This window comes from Triturus cristatus, chromosome 4_1 (assembly GCF_964204655.1).
Source record: "Triturus cristatus chromosome 4_1, aTriCri1.1, whole genome shotgun sequence".
In the NCBI taxonomy this organism is placed as follows: Eukaryota; Metazoa; Chordata; class Amphibia; order Caudata; family Salamandridae; genus Triturus; species Triturus cristatus.
This window is the reverse complement of record NC_140585.1, coordinates 547,644,848-547,671,030: the sequence shown is the minus strand read 5'-3', so window position 1 is coordinate 547,671,030 and position 26,183 is coordinate 547,644,848. Positions and strand designations below refer to the sequence as shown.

General features: G+C 47.2%; 1 protein-coding gene across 1 annotated transcript in view; it reads right to left on the bottom strand.

Moving 5' to 3' along the window:
• The window catches only part of ECHDC3 (enoyl-CoA hydratase domain containing 3), a 162,119-nt gene that overhangs the window by 81,567 nt on the left and 54,369 nt on the right, over positions 1–26,183 (bottom strand). The window contains exon 3 of the mRNA XM_085652857.1: positions 21,620–21,717. Within this exon, the coding sequence (XP_085508983.1) occupies positions 21,620–21,717 (98 nt within the window). The remainder of the gene's footprint in view (positions 1–21,619; positions 21,718–26,183) is intronic.

Here is a 26,183-nt window from a genome sequence, read left to right as displayed (position 1 = left end):
CGACACTAAAATATACTTGCCCTCTTCATCTGCCACAACTTCCGACACCATAAAAGGGAGTGAGCGGTGGACCAAAATGCACACTCCACGGGAGTATATAGTATAACAGGCAAATAAGCGGTGACTGCCCCATGTTGACGCAAACCCATGTGCTTGTGCTGGTGCTGGTGGGTAGTTGTTTCCTGGAGGAAAGACAGGTAGGCCAAAACCTGACTATCCTTCTTGGGGTTCAAAAGCCCTCTAACATTCCAAGATATGCATTTGAAGTGCAAACCAGCGTAGCTCACATCTGGAGAGGTCATGTAGGCAGGGCATTATCATCCATGATGTATCGCAAATACATAAACTCCAAACGGTCAGTGCAGCAGAGAAACATTACTTGGTGCCAAACTTGAACAAAGATACTAATATCTAGGAACACTTTACCCATCACCCCCCACCCACATCGGATACGTACAAAAAAGCAACAGGTGAATCCCATTAGAAACCTAGAGAAAGGAAGGAAGCGAGTGAAGGAAGGTAGAAGGAAGAAAAGGAAGATAGATAGGAAAACCTCCTATTGGTGCTCGGAAACACTCCATTAGAGCCATGTGTGCAAGGTAAATCAGATAAGTAAATTGAGTTCCGCTTCATGAAAAACAGTTATGTGACTGAAAAAGTTTGGGCCGGTGTACGCAATCATTGAATGCTCACAGTTCACAGATTATGCACATTGTTCCATCCTTATGACAGCTGTTGCACATGGGTCATCCCCGCATTTCACCAAGCAAGTGGCAGCCCCTGCAATACAAAAAGAATAAGGTCACGGACCGGTTACAGTCTGCTGGGCGCCAGCTCCTGGTCACCTCCGTACTTATGAAGTCTATTTGCATTTTTATGTTGTTTCCAGAACTTCGTAGCGTCGTCAGGAGTGTCGAGGACGTGAGCTTTGCTACCGATTTGGAGGCGAGACGGGTACAGCATTGCATAATTAATATTCGCCTTTTGTAAGGTACGCTTGATGTCCTCATATTTGCGTTGCGCCTCTTGTATCATTGGTGTAATGTCAGGAAAGATCGATAATGGCTGACCCCTGATGTGTGTGAGAGCCATGCTCCCAGGCCAACCTCAGCACCGCATCACGGTCTTGATAGTTGAGGATTCTGGCTATTATTAATCTCGGAGTCGCTCCCGGCGCAAGTCGAGCCCCCAATGTCCGATGTGCCCTCACCACCGTGAAGGTACCTGAAAAGGCATCCCTGCCAAAGATATCCACAAGGATGGTTTCAACAAATGTAGCCATGGGGCCTGTATTCGTGGATTCGGGTACACCTGCGATGCGAATATTACTGCGGCGTGAGCGCGTCTCTACAAATGTAGCCATGGGGCCTGTATTCGTGGATTTGGGTACACCTGCGATGCGAATATTATTGCGGCATGAGTGCGCCTCTAAATCTTCCGCCTTGGCTGCCAATGTTTTAAGCAAGTTCTCTGATGTTGGGTTGTGCGTCCTCCAAGGCAGAAATTCGTTGCTCGGCCTCACCAATGCGGGTGTCTTGGGTCTCCAGGCGCCCATTGATGTCATCTAATCAGGTGGTGAGGGTATCCAGGCGAGCGTCAATGGCCTTAAACCCAGCTCTCAGTTCAGCCATAATTGCAGCAGTGCCCTCCAGTTGCTGCGGTTCAGTCTTGTGAGAAGTTGGCCTGGTATATGCTGTCCACTAGTTATAGTGGGCACCTTGCACCAGTCCAAACGACCCTTATTGATGATTAGATTAAAGACAACCTTTATTGAAAGTTATCCTAGTGGTAGCTATGGAGTGCAGCCTTCAGGCTAAGTCTCGAAGGAATGTAAAGCAGCTTGGTTTACCAGATTATATCCTCCTGAATGACCAAATGAAAGGAGAACCAAACAAGGTATATATAAAATATATGTATTTATTACTAAACACTCTCTACTAACCTCTTTATGAGATTAGAGAACAAGGTACACAATATTAAAGCACGAGAATGACAGTAAATAGCACAATACACAGCGGGCTCCAGGGGGAGACCGAACCATATACTAAGAAAGTGGTATAATAATCACGGCTTGACTAGACACAGTGCCTAGAGCACGTAGAATCGCTGGGACCCCAAGGAACCACCCAAGGTAGTGACACAGGGGACCCACGGATGACGTGTGCAGTGTGAGAACACAGCCGCGAACTCCGTACAACTCTATGGTAAAGTCGCGGTTGGAATTTTAAAGTTTAAGGACACTTAGGAGAGGACTTCAAGCAAACCCTTTGGAACATGGAAGGTTTTAAGGCCAGCACCCTTGAGAGTGCAGAGGACCCGTGTTACCTATCCCAGGAGAGCCAGGTGCATAGGGGTCAAGTGGTGTCGGAAACGCTCATTGATTTCAATGGCGTGTTGCGAAGAAGTGCTGCTGCCGGGAAGATGAGAAGTGTCCGCTGTGATCCAAGCCTGGATCGGAGCTGAGAAGAGCCTGAAAGCAGAAGGGACAGAGTCTGGGTCACTTCAGGGTGACCAGTGGCTCGGTAGATGAATGCCCACCAATGTCGGGTGTTTCAGGTGAGAAGAGGTGAAGCTTGACTCTGCAGCCACGGGGACCAGGAGACGTCGACAACAACCAAATTCCACAAGTGAGGTGTCCCATGAAGGATGTCGAGTGCTGGGGGGTCAGTGTCTGGATTGGAGACCAACAAGCCTTGGCAACTGCAACCCACGCGGTCAGAGAAAAGATGCTTCAGTGAGGATCAGAAAGGTTCTGGGGACTCCCCAAGCGATAGAGAGTTAGGGCACGGCTGGAGCAACCAGGAAAGCCCCACTGAGAGTTAAGGATACCTTCACAGGGACCCATAGGTCGACGGACCAGGGATAGCGAAGGGACCTCGAGAGGAATCACAAAATACGAGCCCACAGAACACTCGTGGAGTGTAGACCAGTAATCTTCGTGGAAACACTGCTCGGGGTCAGGACTACAAGTAGCCCAAAGCACAGCCTCAGGGATCGCCAAAAAGCATATGCTGCTGCAAATGTACATGTTGCCAAGGGGGTTCAGGTTGCACGGTCCCCACGAGGTATGTGGATCTCAGAATTGCTGAGAGAAGGGATCAACCTCAGAGACCATGGGAACCCACCTCCTGTGTTGCAGAAATCTTCAGAGTCCTTCAGGAGCTGCGTAGATGCAAACCAGTCAGATGCTTTTCAGGTGCCTGCCTTGCAGGGGAGTAACTCCTTTACTCCAAGGGAGATTCTTCAGTCATCCAACGAAGTGTAGATAGTCGAAGTACTTGGTTTCTGTAGCAGTGTTTTGTCCAGGTAAATCCAAAGTCCTGTAGCCAGGGGATCCTACTTAATAACCAAGGAAGGGTGGGGCCAAACTCGGGGGAACCCACCTATGGGAGGGTCAGGACAGAGGGGTGGCTACAGCCATATCCTTTGTCCAGTTTCGCGCCAGAGCAGGAGCAAATGGCTCCTGCAACCGGGTTGAACTGGCCTATGCACAGGGACACCAAATGTGCCCCCAGTACAGACACCAAAGCACTCTTGGAGTGCACCCACCCAGCCCCAATAAACTAAAGCCTGTTTGGGAGGAGGTCACACCTCCCTGTGACAGGAAACCTATTGTCCAGCCGTCCCCTGCTGGAGTTTCGTCCAGCAGCAGGAGGGCAGACTCATGTCTGCTGCTGGCAGCATCCATCTTGTGATGCCAGGGTCCAGAAAGCTGGTACCGGGTGTACCGGTGTTGTCATATTTCTCCCTCTAGTACGGTGGAATCATACCTCCACACCAGTTACTGGTGTGTAGGTATGATTCCAAGGTGTTTGACACCAAACACGACATGTTTCCATGCAGCCGTTTTAAAGTTAGCATTTACCGCAAGGTTATAATGCACTTAAGAGTATATGGTTGGCTGCATCACAAACAACCCTGGAATAGAGGTTCCGAAGGCTGCAGAGGGGCTCTGCTCATGCAGGTGCACCCTCTCATATAAAACCAAGCACCCTCCCTTCAGGATTGATAAGGCCTGCCATAGGGTGACTGATAGGTTTATATGTGCAGTGATATGGAGTAGATATAGTGAACCTATATCTAAGTAAGGGGTGCATGCACCACCTTACACAGGCTGCTGTAGCAGACCTGCTGTGTCATTTTGAATGGACTTCCAGGGGTGGCATAATACATGCTGCAGCCCCTGAGAGGCCTCTGGGGTACCTATGCCCTGGGTATATAGTATACCATATACTAGGGACTTATAAGGGTTCCCCAGAATCCAATCTGTAGTGTACCTAAAGTACATGAACAACCAATTTAGGGAGAAAGCAGATAGACTGGGGTCCTGATTAGCAGGATCCCAGTCAGACTAAATCGAAAACCAGCAAAACACCAGGCAAAAAGTGGGGGTAACCATGCAGTCAGATTCCACCTTCCTACAAGTCTCCGTGGTACCCTCAGTCGCTTTGCGTCTGGGGATTCACCCAGCATCAAAGTTCAATTGGGGCTGATTTGGATCAGTGCGTCCCATCGTGTCCGGTCGCACGCAGTCAGGTGTGTTAAATACCAGAGCAAGAGGCCCCTAACGATATGAAGCTTTGACGCGCTGTGCTAGCACAATCCTCATGTGCCTGTATAGAGCAAGTGTCCCCAGGGCCTACACCGTCATCCAGTACGTAAGAGGGGGGGCCCGCTCAGCGGCGTAATGTACAGGGTCACATCACAGCGGCAGCGCCAGGTATTTCAGGGGAAGGAGACACAGGGGGCCCACCTCGTGCGTTGTATATATTTTTATGTGTGTTAGTTATTTGCAGCACCCCTCTGCTGTATCTATAGGGACAGTCATTGAGAGGTCGGAGCGCTCGCACATTGCTGATGGAGTCCAGCAGTCAGACCTCAGGCCGCTCAGGTTGAAGGAAGTCCCCAGCTCCGTGATCACTGCACACAGCACGCACTTATTTATTTATACATTGGACGGCTGGTGATGGTCCCATCATGCTTCTACCTGCTCCCAGGCATTATCCCGCTCAGTCGGGCAGCCCTGCCGTCGAGATCGCGCATCAGACCGAACCACACACTCCGAGCGTCGCCCTCCGGCTCACCCGAGATCCCTGTCGTCTCATGGCCTCCGAAGGACGCGTCGGGCCTGGTAGCGCGCCGGTCCGATCTCATCATTGCGGGCACCAATCAGCCCCGTGGGCTGCACATTCCACAGCTGCTCATCCGCTGCATCTGCTCCAACCTGACCCGCCTCCCCAGTCACCGTTTAAGCGGCATCAGGCGAAGTTGTGAGGATGACAGCATTGGAGTTTCAGAGTCAGGGGGCCATCTTGGTCACTGACTCGGCCACGCCCCGACTTGATACCGCATCTTGTGCGTGTGGACCGCATCAGTCTGATCTGCTTGCGACCAACTTCTTGTTAACACGTGACAATTCTACAAATTTGGTCATAAGGATTCTACCACGCGAGTTAGGTTTCACTTACTTGACATTCAATGAGGGAGACACAGTCCCAGTTACCTACAAAACACATTTGTAGACTGCAGCGCAGATGCGTTTCTCTTCTACAGCAAAAAAGTTGACTGCTGTCCAGATTTCGATTCTGAAAGAACGCTCTCTGGCTCAGTGTAAACGCATTTCCATGATCTCGCTGGTACCTGCCTTAGAAGCAGTTACGAAGGCTAGTGTCCCGAATTCCAAAGCCTCGAATCCATGTTGGATTTAATGGGCTAGTTCTTGGACGTTGGCTGATGTCAATTTTATCTTTGACCCGTCTATGCAGACACAGGAGTTTTTACAATATGAACATGTTCACCAACCTCCTCTGTCGTTGCGTCCTCTTGATCAGTACAAATGCGTTGTTTACACAGATGGATCACACAGTCTGTTGGTGACTGCACGGCTCAAATTGGCAGAGCTACGTGCGTTAGTTTTGGCACTTGAATTTGCTGACCCAGATGTTCATACGCTTATAGTGTGCGTTTCGTTTTACTGTGTAACAATCCTTCAATGACAACTTCTTCTTTTGGAAACAAAAATGATTTCTGTGATTCTAAAGGTAGGGCAATTAATCGAAAAACACTTTGGGTTCGGGTGGCTGCTCTTAAGGAATGTTTGCCACTCACACATGTTATCCATACTTTGGGCCATCAACATGTGGGAGCACACGCTGTTGGTAATTCACTGGCTGATGAGGCAGCCAAAATCAACAGTAGCTGCTTGTTCTGTAGCAGCAGTCACTAGGTCCATTACTAAAATTGATGATAATATTTTAGCTGCTATTGCTGCAACAAAGGAGGGAACAGAATTTTCAAAAGGTTTTCCTTCATTTTATACATACAACTTGTCGTCTGATAAAATTCCATTTGCTACTATTCTGTCTGTTGGGGTTCGGCTGATTCCCAACGAGGACTGCAGACTTTCTTTGATCATTGCAGCTCATGAAGGTGTGGCTTTTGCCCATGCTGGAGTGAATGCAACGGCTTCCATTTTGCAGCAGCATTTTTGGTAGTGTGGTTTATACCAGCAGGCACGTAAATATGTTCTTTCTAGTGACATTTGTCAACAACTTAAGCCTTCTACATCCACCACATACTCCGCTTTATATCGATAATCAGCCATTTGGCTGTATTTATTGTGATCACTGCAGTCCTTTGACTTCTGACACTACATTTAAATGCATCTTAGTTGCAGTGGATTCGTGCACTAGATTCCTTTGGGTTTGGACTCAACGTCGCCTTCCAATGACTAGTGATATCCCTTTTAGCCAAAATCAGCCGCAAGCCCAAAAACGTACTTGTGACCTTGTTCCTGCCCGTGTGAGGGAACCAGTGCAGCAGACAATACCCTGGAGCCGCCTAAACCTCCCTATCTGTCGCATTTGCCATAACTGTGGTGACTCCCTCCCAGAAGCCTCTCAAGGTTGGGCAATTCCAGAACATATGCAGAAACCCCGCTCCCTTCATATTACAGCGTGGGCAAGCGGCTGAATGGACACCAAAGTATTTATTGATGCAATGGGATGGGAGGACCGCATATCACTGTATGCGGATGACATCCTACTCTATATGGCGTCTCCCACTAGATCGCTGAACTGTCTCCTTGACATCTGTGCGGCCTATGGCAGAGCCTCGGGCTACACAATTAACTGGTCGAAATCATCGCTTTTTCTCCTCCATGTCCCCCCTCCTAAACTGCCGAAAGAGGCTTTAAGTACCTTGGCATATATATAACCCCCCAGGAGTCACACTTCATCGAAGAAAATCTCATGAAGCCACTGACACGCCTCCGCCGTGATGTGATGCACTGGCGCTCTCTCTCACTTACAGTGCTGGGCAGAGCGGCGCTTCTCAAAATGATGACGTTGCCCAGATTTCTATACGTCCTTCAAAATACCCCCTTAGACGTCTCCCCCTCCTTTTTTACTTTGATTAACGACGAAGTAACCAAACTTCTCTGGGACGGCGGAACAGCTCGCATCGCCATGACCAAACTCGTTAGGGGATGGTACGATGGAGGGATTGGTCTCCCAAACATACACATTTACTACAGGGCATCACAACTCACGGCAATAAACCAGTGGCTTCACGCACCGCAAGACGATCCCGCATCCCATATGGATCGCCACCTCCTTGACGCAGAAGTAATAATGGGAGCCCTATATAACAACCCCAAGAAACAACATTACATGGGCCCCACGGCCCATACACTACAAGTTTGGCATGAGACACAGAAGATGATGGGGTGGGAGGGGATTCTCACACAGGCGACACCATTGTGGGACACTCGGAAACTCAGAAGGCTGAGAAACACAAAGGGATTCCAACAATGGGACCTACTCAGGATCTCCAGGGTGGGAGACTTGTGGCAGAAGGGCGGGGTCGTCCCTTTCACCCAACTACAGGACACATATAAACTGGCGCAAATCGAATGCTATAGATACGCCCAAATAAGACATGCCTTTCAGGCAGCGATCCCATCAGGCACACAACTACCCGAATCCTCCCCATTAGAGGACATGCTTCTCACAGACCACCTCCAAACAAAAGCCATCTCCTTGACATATCCTAAACTAATAAACAACCAATCTGATCCGACAACAGTCCTTAAGGAGAAATGGGAGGCGGAGGTCGGCGACCTAGACGAGGAGTGGCAGACGGCCCTGATGTCCCCGAGGGAGGTGGCGATACCCTCCACCCTTAGATTACTCCAATTAAAAATCCTACATCGAATCCAATATACAAGGACCCTGCTTCACAAAATAAGTAAGGCGCAAACTTCACTATGCCTCAGGCAATGCAGTGGCGAGGGTATTTTCTGGCACACACTTTGGGTCTGCCCACGGATCGCATCTTACTGGACCTCAGTGGTACGCACCATGTCCCAGGTCATAAACATAGTCATCCCGCTCACTCCAAAATGTTGTCTACTTAATATCTGGGAGCCCACAGACTTATATCATGCAGACTGTGACTGGGTGACATTAGGGATGACTCTGGCCAAACGCAATATAGCACAGCGCTGGGGTTCGGAGCAACCCCCGACGTCACAGCAATGGTGTCTAGACATGGACCACACAATGGTGACTGAGAAATCGGTATACATACACAGAGGATGCCCTAAGAAATGGACTCGGATTTGGGGAAAGTGGAATCACTATCGGGCTGACATCTGCAAACCCCCCCACTCGTGCAGGTATCTGATGATAGCGACTGACCAATACGGAGGAGCGAGACAGGGCTAGCTACATTGCATTACACCCAAGGGACGTGAGAGGGTAGCTGGAGGTATTATCAAATGTATGGTGGGATGTCATATATATATATGTATATATGTATGTTTGGATTATTGCTGAGATATGCCAATGACCACACATTATTCTACTGCAATTGTGTTGATGCATGTCTAATATTCAATAAAACATTTAAAAAGAAAAAAAAAGTATTCATTGATCTTACCCGGGGCGAGATATGCTCTGTGCAGGACATAGAAGTGGACCAGCATTTCTGAAGCTCTTCCAGGCTCTCTCCACTAGCTCCCCCCATGGCTTCTCATCTATAGGCTCACCCAAATCCTTCTCCCACTTGAGACATAACGCATTCAAAAGTTGTAGTATTTCATGCGTTAGGTGCCTATACAGGCAGGTAACCACCTTAAATGTTCCAGCTGCCATCACTACATATTGGAATATTGTTGACGTCTGGATGTCAGCGATCCCACCCTGCCAGTGTTTTCGCATGGCTGCTGTAAGGGGTGCGTACAGGAGAAAAATCACTGCTTGGTAGGTCATATCGCTCCCGAAAGGTCATTGAAGGAGAGCATAGTATTCTCTTCATTCAAGTCTCCTACTGTGGATATTCCCGCTTCTCTCCAGGCTTCTAGCCTACGGCAATTCCATCCGTGAGGTAAAGCCTCACATATGGTCAGTGATATGCCAGGTGCATAGGGGCATCGGATCTGCGCTCGTCAGAGGGACCTATTCCAGCATTTAAGCACTGTACTCAGGTCAGAGGGGACCGAGTGACCCTGTGTGGGGAGTTTCAACTGTATTTGTGATAATAGCCTCAAGCTCGGGTCATCGCCCCCATGGTCATCTGTTCCCCTGAGTCGTCCTGCCACCCATTTCGTGAACCACTGCAGCTGCACCGCGAGATAATAGGACTCAAAGGCTAGCACAGTGAAGCCTCCCACCGCTCTGGGGTGCATTAATGGTAGCGAGTGCAACCCTTTGTCTCCCATTTCCCTATAGGAACCCCGTGACCATTGTTTTGATCGGAGTAGTCTAGGTGGTATGCAAAGTGGTAGTGAGCCAAAATAATACACGAGTTGTGGCAACATCGCCATCTTTAAGAGGGCGACTCGGCCCGCCACCGAAAGCAGAAGGGTCCCCCAGAAGTCGAAGTTGCTTTTGGTGGCAGGCAACGCTTGCCCTATATTGCCCTCCAACAGGTCTCCTTGAGTATGGTATATTTGGGTACCCAGGCATGTATCCTCCCATTTCACACCCTCCATCTCCGGCGGTCCCACTCGGTCTGTCCCGGTCGGGAAGAGATACGACTTTGCCCAATTCACTCCAAGCCTCACCACTCTTCCGAGAGCATTCAGGAGTTCCTTAGCTCCCAGAAGTGCCTCTCCTGAGTTGGCCAGGAACATCGATAAATCGTCTGCATATAGTGCTATGTATTGAGTCTGATCCAAACCCTCAGTCCCTGGTAGTATCGCCCCGATCTAGCATGTGCTGCCAGTGGCTCCATCGCCAGGGGAAACAGCAAGGGTGACAGCGTGCAGCCCGGTCTTGTTCCTCAGCCCACCCTACAGGCATCTGAGATCAGTCCCCCCCGTCCTGACCCTGGAGGTGGAGTCCTTGTACAGGAGAGCCGTCCAGTCTACAAATCACTCCCCCCCAAGACCAAATTTCCTCATAACTTGGAAAAGATAAAGCCATTTAAGGCTATCAAATGCCTTTTTGATATCAACTGCGAAAATAGACGCCTCCTCTTTCTGGTAGGTGTCCGCTTCCAAAACTCATAGGAGCTGGCGGATATTCATCGCTGTGTTCCTGGCGGGGATAAAGCCCTCTTGGTCGGTATGTATTAGCGCTGCTATATGTAGAGGGAGGCGGGAGGCTAGTATTCTGCTTAAGATTTTGTAATCTAGATGGAGCAGGGAGAATGGACGGCATGCGTTGAATGGCCCCTCCCACCTCGAAAATCTCTACGTCTCTGCCCAGAACTTCTGCCGCCTCTCTATCCAAACTTGGACGCTCCACTTCTCCCATGAACCTAGCTATCTCTTCATCTACTGGGGCCAGTCTGCTGATATAAGTCAGTATATTATTCCAGAAACTGGGTGTTAATATCTCGCTGTCTATAATAGCTCTCGTAGTCCCCGCCCTTGGAGCTCCAGTATCGCGGTCCTGCTTCTCGCCGGATTAGCCAGTCAAGCCAGTAGTGCCCAGATTTGTCTCTCTCAGTATGGGCCCACGTTATAAAAATGTTCAAGTCGAAACAACGCAGTCGCTCTACCTGGGCTGACATTGCTTCTCTAGCCTCCAGGAGTTCTGCTTGTTTATCTACTCTCTCCTGTCTTTCTTTCTCCACTTCACGGAGTTGCTGTTCCACCCTCTGTACACTCTGCAAGAGAACCTTCTGTGTCCCCACCACCTCTGCAGCGTCCTCTAATGACAGTCTTAAAAGCATCCCATTCTATAAGCAGGATTGACGCCGTATTAGCGTCGTCTAAAAAACTGTGATCTATAGCAGTACCCACTGTAGCATGAAAGACCTAGTCTTCCAGTGCCTCGGGCGCCAGACAGGTATTTTGGGTTGATCACAGGACCACTCCAGGGTCAGCAGCAGCGGGTTGTGATCAGAGACCGTTCTGGTCAGGAATTTACTCGTCCTGAACCCCCATGCACATCCAGAGAACACAAGATAGCATCCAGACGAACATGAAGTTCATGCAGAGCTTAGAAGAAGGAATAATCCCTATCCCCGGGATGTTGGGACCTCCAGGTATAAATCAACACCCATCTCTGCTGCCAATTGCGTCGGGCCTCCGCAACTCTATGTATAGGAGCATTGGGGAGCGGAGGGTGATAGCGATCCAATCTAACGTCAGTTACACAATTAAAGTCGCCTCCCAGTAGCACCGATTCGGTCAGTGCCGAAGCCTGTGTCTGTGAAAGCTGCGACAGAAAATACAGGTTGTTATATGTTAGGGGTATACAAACACCCAATCGTTATGTCCCTGTCATCTAACCGCCCGAGACCACCACTAATCTTCCCTCCGGGTCAATTATCTGCCTGGTGCATTGAAAAGGGAGACCCGCCCTCAACCAGGCCAGGGCTTCAACACTGCCGGAGGCCAATTGCCCCTGATCTCCACCTCTCCCAGATGGTCGCTCCATCCCAAAGTGACTCATCTGTCATGACTGTGAGATCTGGTTGGGGAAGGGAGAGGGGTCTGCTATTGACCCAATTGTGGTTCGTCAACAACAACTGCAGATCTCTCGAAGTTCCTTCCGAGATCTGGACCGCATCGCTGAGATTTCCCCGATGCTGTGCCCACTGGAACTTCAGGTCCCACTGCAGAGCCCGCATACACCGCCTGGCATGCTTTACCAACAGGATGCACGAGGACATGGGGCTCAAAAGCCTTAGTTAGTCTCAACGAAATCCAGGATAGAGGCTGAAACATACAAATCATCACCTGACTTCTCAGGAAGTTAGGCCCGAAACTGCACTGTGTCCAGAGCAGCCCCGATGATAGGATGCGTCTGAGAAGGAGTCAGGTATGTTTATGGAGAACACCAGCGAATGCAGGAGGTTCGCTGTAGTCTGAAGGCGGGAGATGACAGCCTCGGGCGAGGATGCCTTCAACAGCCAGTCGTCGAGGAAGGGGAACACTGACATCCCTAACCTGCGCAGATGAGCTGCGACCATGGCCATCACCTTGGTGGACACCTGAGGAGCACTAGCAAGGCCGATGGGGAGCACGGTAAACTGAAAGTCCTCGTGGCCTTCCCTGAAACGCAGGTATTGCCTGTGGCCCAGCAGGATGAGGATGTAAAAAGATGTAAAAATATGCATCTTGCAGGTCCAACGCTACCATCAAGTGTTATTGGTCTAGCACAGACAAGACCTGAGCCTAAGTAGGCATTTTGAACTTGTCCTTCTTGAGGAAGAGATTGACGGTCCGAAGATTTAAAATAGGCCGCAACCCTTTTTATTTTTCAGACTCAGAACATAGCGGGAATAACAGCTACTGCTACTTCTGAATCCAGGTCCCTCTCTATAGCTCCCTTGGCTAAGACAGCTGTAACTTCCTCTTTAAATGATCCTCCGCCAGCCGTTCTTGAGTTGGCAGAATCGGAGAAGGAAAAGACAGGAAAGGCAGAGAATAGCCCTCCTGAATGAGCTGCAAGACCCACTTGCCCGATGTTATGGACCTCCCTGGGGGAGATGATGATGGGTTCTTCCACCAACTGAAGTGGTGTGGTCTTGCAGAGTGAGAATAGGATTGCTTGGAGGCTGCGGCTGCCGAGGGCAGGGTGACTGACGACTTCTGACTTCCATTCCTTGGATGGAATGAACAACTTGGGAAGTCTGCGCAGGACAGTGGCTGGGATAGGGCAGACACACCTGGTACCCCCTTCCATTGCCATGAAAGAGACGAAAGCTAGACTGGCCACAAGGTGTAGAAAAGAGCCCCAAACATCTGGCCGTAGCTCAAGAGTCCTTGAACCGCACTAGGGTTTGGGAAACAGGCCAACAAGCATGCAGTATTCACCAACGGCAATGCCAGGCTGGAGGAAGAAAATATCTTCTTTCCAAGTGTTTCCAGCCTCTTGGATTCCCTATCCGGAGTGGCGGAAGGGAACATGCCCTGGGAGGTAGAAGCCTGCAGCACCAAGCTTTCAGGGATGTTATGTTGGCTGAGGAACTTTGGGTCACCCAGAGCCGGGCGGTGGCGGCATGCAACGGTCCTATTCACAGGAGCCCCTGTGCTAGGCTTGGTCCATGTGCCTGGAAAGACGTCAGTAAGTGCCTCATTGAAGGGCCAAAGGGGTACAGAGGTGGAAGCCCCAGGCTGAAGCACTTCGGTCAGGAGATTAATCCTGACCTGAACAGAGAGCAACACAAGTCCGAGGACCTCAGCTGCTGTCATCAATACCATGGCATAAGATGCCTCCTCTGTAGCCACAATTGGCGGAGAGAGCTTGCCAGTATCTGGGGAAGTGTTCAGTCCACTGGCCTCCCCAAGTATCTCATACCAGTCCATCCGCTCTGCAGAAACATCCTGGTGTTCTAAAGGGTCCATAGACCCCTCTCAAACCTACAACATCATCAAAATGTTCAGGAAACAACATAGGGTTCTATCGATGTTGGAATCGGCATCGAGTGACGCCGTTCCAACTCCGTGTCGTCTGGGATAAGGATGGGGCTGGAATCGCCGGGGGCAACAGCAGCCCTGAAGGCACCGACTTCGGGTCAGACGCCAGGATAGGTCACGATGGCACAACCAGCAGCATCCCGGATTGGATCCCTGGGGCCCCACTGGCACCGTGGCCGGTGGATGGGTTCCATTCTGAACCCTTCGGGCCCCAAGGGCTCACCAGCGGGGGCGGCCGACTAAAATATGCAGTGCAGGACCTTGGAAAAATCTTTCATTTGAGCGGGGGTCACTCTGGCTCCCCGAAAAGGAGGGAGGCGTGAACTCGACCCTGTCTCCGGCTCCGCAGAACCATACCTAGAGCACCTAGAGCACCGGTGCTCCTTACCATCATTGATTGACAACAGTCGAGGGGAAGATGAAGGCTACTTGGACTTCTTCTTTTTGTGCCTCTTCCATGAGTTTCTGTCCCGATGACCTTGAGTGAGATGAAGAAGACTTGAGGCTCTGGGAGGAGTCCTGGGACCTCCTCTGCTTTAATCGGGACCGGGACCTTCATGGAGTCTCGCTGTAAAGTGTCGACTGCCGGGTTATAAGGAGCTTCATAGCCTGCTCTTGCAAAACCTTAGGAGCCATAGCCCAACAGTCCGAGCACGACTTCGAGCAGTGGTCGCACTCAAGACAGAGACAGGCGAGGTGGAAGTCAGTTAATAACATCATGCATTGACAGGAACCGCATGGTTTAAAACCGGTCTTCCTCGAAGACATCTTCACACACAATGGAAACAATGTTGAAAAGCAACAGAGGTGTAGCTCTTCCCGGATCAGCGCTTAACTGGCGCAGAAAGAATAGAACTGATGTCCACGCGCCTGGGTGGCACCTATATAGGTGACTGCGACGTCATAACCGATGCTAATGACGCTGATGACGGCAAGCGAAGTGGAATGGAGCCACCCGACAGCACGTGCAAGGGGTATTGCTCGAGCAAAAGTTTCCAGATCCAGCCGGACGCCTGGGAAATTCAGAGGTATGGAATCTGCAGCTACATAGAGTCTCTACCAGATGATAATATATTATTGAAGGTATGTAACTTGTACATCAGATAATTCATGCAACATGGATCCCGTACGGAGGCGGTGCCCATTGTCACACTCTGTTCAGAGAAAATTTAAGAGTATCGACAAACCGTCAGGGTCAGAACATTCTGTGTTAACTGGCAGCCATGGCAGTATTCAAAGAACGTTATGGTCACTTGAGAGTCCTCCCTCGTGCCCACTTACTTCATCAAGGTCTTCCACCTGCCTAATTACCAACTGGGATCCTGGAGATTATGTGGTCCCGGCCGCAAGAGTATAAGTATAAGTGCTGGAGTTACCGTGACTCAGCATCCCAGTGAGTGGTGATGTCATGACGTGCGAGCACCTGACTCAATTGGTCAGTGTTGAGGGTCCCCTTATGTTAATTCTTTGGGTGCTTGGAAATGAGGCAAATCCATCACAGTCTAAGTAGCAGTGCTGGCGTTCCTATGACTCAGTGCCTCAGCGCGTAGTAACGTCATGACATACAGGCCCCTGACTCAATTGGTCAGAGTTGACAGGCCCCCTATGTTAACCCTTTGAGTGCTTGGAAATAAAGCAAATCCAGCATACGTCAGTTGTGTCGGTTCATCGTAGTATACACTAAAAAATCTAGGTGAATGAACCGCATGATCTTCCAGGCAGTAGAAGTCCATTTTTCACCTTGCGAATTGTGATGTTGTACAGTGTCAATGTGTGATCAGTTGAAAGGAATATCAATCATAATGTGTATAGATATCCTAGTGTGATAGTCTCCAAAAATACCCATAAACGAAGCAAAATTTTCTTTAAAACTAAGGGAGAAAATCATTCTTGGCTTATCAGTGGAGGGTATCTGTGAAAAGAACAAGAATTGGGTTAACCCAAGGTGATAGCATTCTATGGTATGTGATCATTTAATCCACTTTGATGTATTGACAAACGATAAATCAATCTCTGCTCCTTTTCAAAAAGACGGTTCCGGAGGTCATTTTGATTAGGCTCAAGTTGTTCAATTATGACCCAGCATAAGTCATTAGTTGTGTGGACTTTCTTAAGGAAATGATCCATTATTTTTGTAGTATTGTGTTTACATCTAACATTGCTGTGGTGTTCGCAGATCCTGTACTTGATTTTTCTGCTGGTTATGCCTATGTAGGACAGCTGGCAAGGGCACATTATCATGTACATTACATTGACAGAGTTACAGTTATGAAGGTTTTTTTTAAAAAATCCAGGTCAAGTTAGGTTCGAGGTTCCGAGTCTTCCTATTGCTGGTAAAATGCCAAATGCTGCAGTTCCCACAAGTGTAGGGCCCTGTCACATTGGGCGGGCCACAGATGTTCAACATCATATTAGTTCGGTGTTTATAGTTTTTTTTTCTTTGGGCGGGTTGAAACTAAATTGTCTTTCAAGCCCCTAGCCTCTTAAATGAGAACAAGGGTTTTCCCATTTGAGGTTGCCGGATTGTAAAATGCGCCAATGTTTATAGATTATTTTGGTCAATTGGTTTGATATAATGCTATAAGTTGTGACACATATTAAAGGCACCATTGTGTCCCTCCTATGGGAATCTTCGATAAGGGCATCTCTGTTTTGGTGGTGGGCTCGTTTCCTGGTAAACCTGATGATTTTTTTCTGGATAATCTCGGTCCTTTAGTTTTTCTGAGAGGACCGTCACCTGGACATGGTAGTCTTCCACTCTGCTGCAATTCCTTCTGAGTCTTAAAAACTGTCCATACAGTAAATTCTCCCACAGAGCCCTGGGGTGAAAGTGGTCAAACTTCAATAAAGTTTTATTTGCTGATGGTTTGTATTAGGTCTTTGTTTGTAGTTTACCATCTTCAGCAAAGATCGGGACATCCAAGAAGTTAATAGTTCTATTACCCATGGTATGGATAAATATTAAATTTGCGTCACAAACATTGAGCCATTCCAAAAACTGTTTAAGGGAGTCTCCCTGTCCGTCCCAAATCATCAGAAGGTCATTGATGTAACATTTCAAGAACTATGAAGATCTATTGAAAGAATTGTTAGTTTTCACACTACAGGAAAAGGTGCTCCCAATGGATGCTATGTATATCTTTAGATAAAGTCTGCCCTCACATTCCTAAAACAATTCTCCTTTAGAGCCAGTTGTGCACAATACAACAGGAAATCCAGTGGAGTGTTTTACTCCAAGGTAGTTTCATCTAGGATGTTCTTGATTACCCTTATGGTCTCATCCTGAGAGCGGCTGGTATAGAGGCTTTCTATATCCAGGTACTTTGCATCAGGGGTTTTAAGAAGTCGTCACAAAAGTGTGACAAAGTTTCAAGGAGGGAACCTATCCCTGACAAGACTGGACATCCTGGTGGTGGGGTCCTGTCCTTGTGGGTCTTGGGGAGTGTATAGAAATAAGGAGTCCTAGCTTTTTAATGCAAAAGAAATCCGCTTATTGTTTAGAGATGTAGGCATTAGACTCTGCCTCTTCACAAGATTGGAGATCCTGGTCTTGAGTTCCATAGAAGGGTCATCAGATGGAGGCCTGTAGTTCTTTGCATCGTCCAGTAGTCGTCTGCACTCGGCTGTGTAGTCGTCCTTATCCTGTAAAACCACACCTCCCCCTTTGTCAGCTTATTTAATGACAATGGTTTGATCAGATTGGAGATCATCATTACTCAAATTGCGGTAGTGTCCTTTTTCTTAAACGTTTTCTATCTCATTGAATACATCTTGTTCAAATGTGAGCAACTCCACAGGCATTGCAGTCGTAGGAGGGCAGAAGATCAATTTATTTTTTAGGGAAGTGTCACTTCTCATGCCAGTATCCTCAAAGGGTTCAGTTTTCAAAGAAAGCTTTTAGTTTTAACTTTCTAAAAAACTCTGACAGTTAACATTGGAATCGGAACTCATTCAAGTGCGCTGTGGGTACAAACCCTTGTCCTTTATTAAGGAAATTCACCTCAGTATCTTAGAGTTTACGTGAGGATAATTTTGTTACAATTCCATGCTTGTGCTGGTCCGTGGTTGGGGTTCTTTGGATCTGCTCCTGGTATTCATTCCAGTGTTGTTCTCCTCCCAATGTACCTGGTCCCCCCGTCTTTTGCCTTAGCATCTCCTCCCTCTCACTAAAAAAGGAAACCTCTGATTCAGGGGGAAAGAGGGTGGTGGGTCTTGTTGAAAAGGAGTACTTCAGCCAAACATAGGGTGGGGTTGTGGTAGATTAAACTGTGCTAGGAATCACACTGGACCCTGAAATGGATAGTTCTGTCATTGTAGTGGCCACTGTTGGAACCTGGTTCCCCCTTTCTGTTTACCCTTTGAACTGTCCCCACTGGACCCACTGCCTGTGCCTGATGAATTCTTATCTAAGAAATCTGATGGATTCCTGTGTCTTTCTGAAGGGGTATAAGCTGGATCTACACAAAGGTAGGTCCTTGTTTATGAAAATCTTTTGAGGTCTTTTTGAAACATATTTATTTTTGATTGTGTCAAATACTCCTTATATTCCCTAGTTTCTTTATTGATCTCATCAAGTTTGTTCTTAAATGCAGTGATAGTTGTCTTAACATCTCAATTAACATGGCATCTGGGAGTCTCTTAGCTGTTATGATCAGAATAATCTAATCCATAGTATAGTGCCATGCAATTTGTGCCCAGTCTCCCCTGAAAGTGGCATCTTCCAGGAAGATCCGGGGCGCATTTGTCAGAATCAAGCCTTGTGAGGTCATATTGGATCTTAACTACTCTGTTAAGATTACGCCATGCAGAACGGTCCTAATCTGATCCTTTTTTATCCACTCAGGCTGTCCCAATCTTTGATTTGGGAATTATTCTGTGCTATATTAAGGTCCGCGAGTAGTGGTGGGCCTGATGGAATTAAGTTTATGTCCTCTTCTATAAAGGTTAGACCCTGCTTCTCTGCAATGACTCTTATTTCCTATTAATAGGGAGGGGTGTGTACTAATTAACTCTCACAACTGTGCGCGGCCTTAATACACTAATCAGAAAAGAGAGTGAGAATCAAAATTGCTCGGCCTTCTCACCTAAATACTTGCAGCAAACAACAAGAACGAGCTGAATACCGTATTATTAAACTCGCATCCAGTGTACATTCAGTAGCCTCTCGAGAAATTCACTAGGTTTTTTAAAGATCCTCGCCCACCAACCTAGTTGGTGGCATGCTTCATGATCGGGTCCCCACCGAAGCCTCCTAGGTTTGCTGTGACGCCCGATTACAGCAAAGCAGGATTTTTCTTAGTGACAAAGTGAATTTAGTGCCTCCAGGATGCCCTTCCTAATCAGGATAAATTTAATAGTGAGTTCCTGTGGTAGGATTAAAAACAATGGTGGATGTGAAAGAGAAAAAATGATCTCACACATCCAGAAATGGTCTACATGTTTTAGCCAATCAATGAATGCAAGGTGGCTTTCTTCAGGACCAGTGCTCTCAGGGCCGGAGACAACCCTAGACCAGTTAAGTTAACCACACTCACTAAGATGTGTGCAAGTGTAGTGGATTCGTAACTTACAATTTACACCCAAACTAGTATACGTGAAGTAGAAGTAAGAGAGACATACATCATATTTTAGAATAACATAAATTATTAGAGCAGATGCAGAGTTTGCTGAAACATGTGTTTTCAGTGCACCATAAACCTCGTACAACTAGCTAGATGTTTTTATTGCGACCATGCACTTGTTCGGAGTTTATAGCAGCATGCAACCATTTCTATCACGTTCACGAAAGTGTGTGTGAAAGAAAGTCTTTACCTGTATTACTGTAGTGCAATCCGCTCAGATTCATCAGGTGTGATCATGATCAAAGTCAGTGATCATGCAAGTCATGTCACATTCTTGGTGAGTATGAGAATAATTTATGGTATTAAATCGCACATCCATACAACAAAGCCTCACAGTCAGCCCTTAGTCCACCCTTTTGGTCACAGGCAGAAGTCTTGCAGAGCTTCTCCACCTCGCACAGCCAGAGGGGCTGCTTGACAGTTGACAATTTTTGTGTTGTCAAGTTTATGTTGGGGGTCTGCATTCCTTGGAAGTTACCTCTCCTGGGTTCTTCGTACTTCTCAAAAGCAGTCTGTAACAGCAGCAGCTACTCCAAATCAGATAGGCCAACAACACAGGCCATGGGAGTGACTAGAGGCCGACACCTTAATATCAGCTGCAGTGAAAGGTGTACTAAATGGTTCCCCCCAGGGCTTTAGCCCTACTCTTTTGTATTCTCTATTCAAAACCATCTCCTTGCTGAGATAACCCCAGTCCCCTTCCTTGTGACCCCTTTATGAATCAGAGCACCCACTGCAGTGTACGGGAGAGCCTGGTTTTCCCTTCCTCCAGTGTGCCCCACCCAGCTTTCAGGAATGTAGCAATACACAAATATGTCAGGGGTGATTCCTTTACCTCCTCCCCTCGTGTTTCGCCATGGAGCCCTGGGTCTCCTAAAGTGGAACCAAGAGTCTTTAATGTGCTGTACCATTCATAGGCACACCTACACCCAGAATATAAGTACAGCATATACACACTGCACAGTATTACAACCCTCCATGTATTGCATAAACACACCCAGCACATGCATGAAAGCTACACACACTGCACAGCACTACATTCTTTATGCATTGCAGTACAGCCACACATAAACCCAGCCCAAGCATTTAACATGCAAGCACTGCAGTATCCCTGCATGGTACCATTGACAGGCACACTTACATCCAGCACATGTGGCTCACACATGCACTGCGCAACACTACACCTCTAAACGATTCAGTTCAAGGGCGAGTTAAGCACACAGCAGCCAAACTTTAAATGAGTGAGCTTGTAGGCCTCATTCAAGGGACAGGTAAAACGGACCTGTTCCCTCCTACTGTTCACTACACCTTATGCTGCTACCACCGGGCTTATGCTGCTTGAATCCTGGTAGTCAGTAGCCTCCTACCTATAGGAGGGTAAGACTTTGGGAAACCCTCCCAATTCAACCAGACCACAATCCATGAGACAGTCCTACATTATGGCTCACACACATTATGGCTGTTTGCCTATGACAACACAAAAATCAGTATTAGGGATACAGACATGAGTACAGTTAGGGCGCTCAGGGTAGGGGTGCACGTCCATCACCATGCGAGGGACATTTTCGTCCCAAAAGATGCACCACAGTGAAAAAGGACAGCATTGGGTATAGCATGCCTGTGTGAGAGGAAGAGTTGAATGTGACACAAAGTGTGATGATTCATTGGAGTTTGAGATGTAAACAGTTTCTCAAGTATATAACACTTTGCACTGGAAGCACAGTAGGAGGCGAAATAATATAACCAATGCCCATGACCAATACAATGATGGTAAGCAAAAGAAACTTATTTTAAGTCAACTTGGTGTTTGGTCTGTAAATTGTTTACAACAATAACAACACACGATGTGACCGACACTCAAAGCAAAACCAAACAAAAAAAAACGGAAGCATTAATTTAGCAAGTAGACAGTTGGAGGCTATTAAGTGTACACAAATTTATACAGTGGACACAGGTGTCTCAATGGTAATACTTTACAATTGAAATGTTTTCACATTTTAAGAATACATACACACACAGTATAAAAGAATATAAAGACACACAATATGTTTTATTTTCACCTCAATTTTGTTACTGTCTGGTAGGATTTACTGATAATAACATAAACAACATATTCACTCACCTCAGCACAGGCAGAAAATATTCTAGTTTGGTGCTCTTTGCATTCAGCTGAAGCTAGCTCCTTTAAATCATGACCAGATGAAAATACAGACCCTTTAGCTGTAGGCCATTCATAGCAAATCATTTGGAGAGAAAAAACATAAAAGTGGAAACTTATACACTATATTATACAGTCTCTATTGTCTTAACACCAAAAATCTCTATAATATTCAACAAAAGAAAGTAACTACAACGGGTAGTAAGATAGCAATTTGTCCGACACAGACTGAATGTGACCTTCTCCAACAACAACATAACCATGAGGTCGAAGGCCGAGCGGTTTGCAAATGTCACCAGCACCTCAAGATGGCAATGTAGAACCATTGTATAGATTACTTATTGTATGTGTGGGTGTGTGTGTGTGTGTGTATATATATATATATATATATATATCCAAACAAGAAGCACCAAACTTTGGAGAGCCAACACCTTGTGTATTGCTTTATTTCCGCCAGGCAGCTCTGCTCCTAAACAGCCAATGCACAGAAATTCTCTGCCAAGAGTTACAGTCCTTACGCGTTTCTGGCGTCTTGCGCCCTTGCTCACAGGTATCTTGGCCAAATAAGGAACGGCAGACTACCGCATCTCTTAAATACCAATTTATTCAATCTCGCCACCTGGGCGTGTCCGCTCATTGCATTATGGTATTTAGAGTTCTTTTGACAAGGTAAATCTTTCGTCATTACGGCTGCTTGGTTCCATCTTTGAATTTGAATTACCTTCGTAGGTTTCTCGAGTCTGTCAGCGGTTTGGGCAGAGCTGTTATTGCTCCTTGGTTGCAGAAAACACAAAGCTCCATCTTGCTGAGTTCGATAACCAGCTGGACACCGCTGTATACGCGCGGGGCTCTTCCGCGACCCGGGCAGGCCGCAATTAACATCCAAACAAGAAGCACCAAACTTTGGAGAGCCAACACCTTGTGTATTGCTTTATTTCCGCCAGGCAGCTCTGCTCCTAAACAGCCAATGCACAGAAATTCTCTGCCAAGAGTTACAGTCCTTACGCGTTTCTGGCGTCTTGCGCCCTTGCTCACAGGTATCTTGGCCAAATAAGGAACGGCAGACTACCGCATCTCTTAAATACCAATTTATTCAATCTCGCCACCTGGGCGTGTCCGCTCATTGCATTATGGTATTTAGAGTTCTTTTGACAAGGTAAATCTTTCGTCATTACGGCTGCTTGGTTCCATCTTTGAATTTGAATTACCTTCGTAGGTTTCTCAAGTCTGTCAGCTGTTTGGGCAGAGCTGTTATTGCTCCTTGGTTGCAGAAAACACAAAGCTCCATCTTGCTGAGTTCGATAACCAGCTGGACACCGCTGTATACGCGGGGGGCTCTTCCGCGACCCGGGCAGGCCGCAATTAACATCCAAACAAGAAGCACCAAACTTTGGAGAGCCAACACCTTGTGTATTGCTTTATTTCCGCCAGGCAGCTCTGCTCCTAAACAGCCAATGCACAGAAATTCTCTGCCAAGAGTTACAGTCCTTACGCGTTTCTGGCGTCTTGCGCCCTTGCTCACAGGTATCTTGGCCAAATAAGGAACGGCAGACTACCGCATCTCTTAAATACCAATGTATTCAATCTCGCCACCTGGGCGTGTCCGCTCATTGCATTATGGTATTTAGAGTTCTTTTGACAAGGTAAATCTTTCGTCATTACGGCTGCTTGGTTCCATCTTTGAATTTGAATTACCTTCGTAGGTTTCTCGAGTCTGTCAGCGGTTTGGGCAGAGCTGTTATTGCTCCTTGGTTGCAGAAAACACAAAGCTCCATCTTGCTGAGTTCGATAACCAGCTGGACACCGCTGTATACGCGGGGGGCTCTTCCGCGACCCGGGCAGGCCGCAATTAACATCCAAACAAGAAGCACCAAACTTTGGAGAGCCAACACCTTGTGTATTGCTTTATTTCCGCCAGGCAGCTCTGCTCCTAAACAGCCAATGCACAGAAATTCTCTGCCAAGAGTTACAGTCCTTACGCGTTTCTGGCGTCTTGCGCCCTTGCTCACAGGTATCTTGGCCAAATAAGGAACGGCAGACTACCGCATCTCTTAAATACCAATTTATTCAATCTCGCCACCTGGGCGTGTCCGCTCATTGCATTATGGTATTTAGAGTTCTTTTGACAAGGTAAATCTTTCGTCATTACGGCTGCTTGGTTCCATCTTTGAATTTGAATTACCTTCGTAGGTTTCTCGAGTCTGTCAGCGGTTTGGGCAGAGCTGTTATTGCTCCTTGGTTGCAGAAAACACAAAGCTCCATCTTGCTGAGTTCGATAACCAGCTGGACACCGCTGTATATGCGGGGGGCTCTTCCGCGACCCGGGCAGGCCGCAATATGTGTACTTTCTTTTTTTTCACGATGGGGTGGGGTTTGGGCCATTCTAGCACCGCACCATACCCTCACCCCTAAAGACCAAAACAGCCGTTCTGCACTACCTCCCAGGGGCATATTAGGGAATCTTCCACCAATCTGCCATCCCGGGCTTTTAACTGAGGGAGGTGATGGGAGAGTGTGTTGTTGGGGGGGTTGGAGGGGTGCTGAAAACCCATTGAACACTAGTGGTTTTTTTGTATAGTTATCAGTATAAAATGGGATCAGGGCCAGCCCGCCCAGGCATCAGGCCTTACTCCCTACCCCTAAAGCCCTCAACATTCTTTCTGCCCCGAGGGACAGACTCAGGAATTTACCTCCAATGTGCACCCTGGGGTAGACAGATATCCATTTTTTATTCATCAGATTTTACCATACACATTGATACATGGTATCTACATAATTAAAATCGCTGTAAACTGTAGCACTGTTGATTGCTCTGGCTTTCACATGTTTTTGGACAACCATCAAACAATATATATGCCCGTGACGAAAAGAGTTTGATGGCTTTAACAGTATATTACTTTTGTAGGTGTGCCATCGGGGCAAACAAAAATACAGATGAAAACATGGTCATCTATTAGACTAGATATTCTTTTCATACTTCTTTACATTAGGTTTGATTTCAACAACTCATTTCTTTAGTTGAACCTGAGCAATATACACAAATGACCCCCTGCTTAATTTAGAAGTTTCTCCTATTTCTACTAAATTAATTGATCAACACAAGGGCACTATTCACCAGCTTCTAGGGAGGCAAAACATTAACAAGGGTTCTTCTGTTTCCATAATAGTTTAACATTGGAAAGAGAAACGAGACCTCTAGTGCATACTCTGCCAATGAAATGAAATGTGAGTTTTTATAAAGCGCGTTTTTGCCGTGGCGTCTTAGCGCTAGCTGTCCAGATTCTGTGCAAGGAGGCGGGCTAGATGGCAAAGCTTTATGAGCGAACAGCCATGTCTTCAATGCCTTTCTGATCATTAACAAATTGGTTTGTTTCCTGAGATTTATGGGCATCGTGTTCTATAGTTTTGGGGCCAGATGTAAAAAATGTCTGCCACCCCATTTTCATGTTTTTATCCTTGGAACCACCAGCAAAGAGGCGGTTACAGATCTAAGCTCTCGTTGTGGTGTGTAGCGCCTGATATGCGAGTTAAGGTAGGCTGAGCCAGCTCTGTGCAGAGTCTTATGCAGAATGCACATAGATTTAAAATGAATCCTTGCCTGGACTGGTAGCCAGTGCAGGTCGCGAATGACATGGCTTACGGGGCTAAACGTTGGAATTTTAAGAAGTAAACGTGCTGCCGCATTTTGTAGCCTCTGTAATTTGCGTATCACGTTCTTCTTTGCTCCTAAATAGAGAGCGTTACAATAATCAATTTTAGACAGTATCAATGCAGTAATAACTGTCTTTTTGAGGGCCATGGGGATAAAAGGTAAAATATTTTTAAGGATTTTTAAAGTAAAAAAGCAGGAGGAAGTAAAGTTGTTAACCTGTTCATATGGAGCGAGCCGGTAATCTATCTTAATCCCAAGGTTTTTTACTTGTTTAACAGGCTGAGGGCAAGGTCCTGCTACTTCTGGCCATCAGGTAGAGAGTTCCAGATGGAAGTATCTCTTCCGACCATGACCTCTTCGGTTTTTCCAGTGTTAAGCAGTTGTCCAACTTCCAGGAAATGATGTGACTCATGCAATTGCTAAAATTAACTGCCACTTCTTCGGGTTTGGATGTTAAGGAGCCAACTATTTGTGTGTCGTCAGCGTAACATACCACTTTAAAACCATGGGACCGTATGAGTCGGGCAACGTATACATTGAACAAGGTGGGAGAAAGCGAGGATCCCCTAACGGCAGTGTGTAGGGATGCGATTTATATTCTTCCATAGTAATGGATTGCTCTCTACTAGTTAGGTATGACCGGAGAATATCGGACACTTTGTTCACAATTCCTATTTCGGCCAGGCGCTTAATGAGAATGTGGTGATCAACCGTATAAAATGCGGCCGATAAGTCGAGTAAGATCAGTATGGCCTTCCCCCCCTCCATCAAGTTGAATGCGTATATCCTCAGTGGCTGCAATTAATGCAGATTCTGTGCTATGACGTGTCGCAGGTCTCTATAAAGGATAAAAGTTCCTCATTTAGGTCTTTTTCC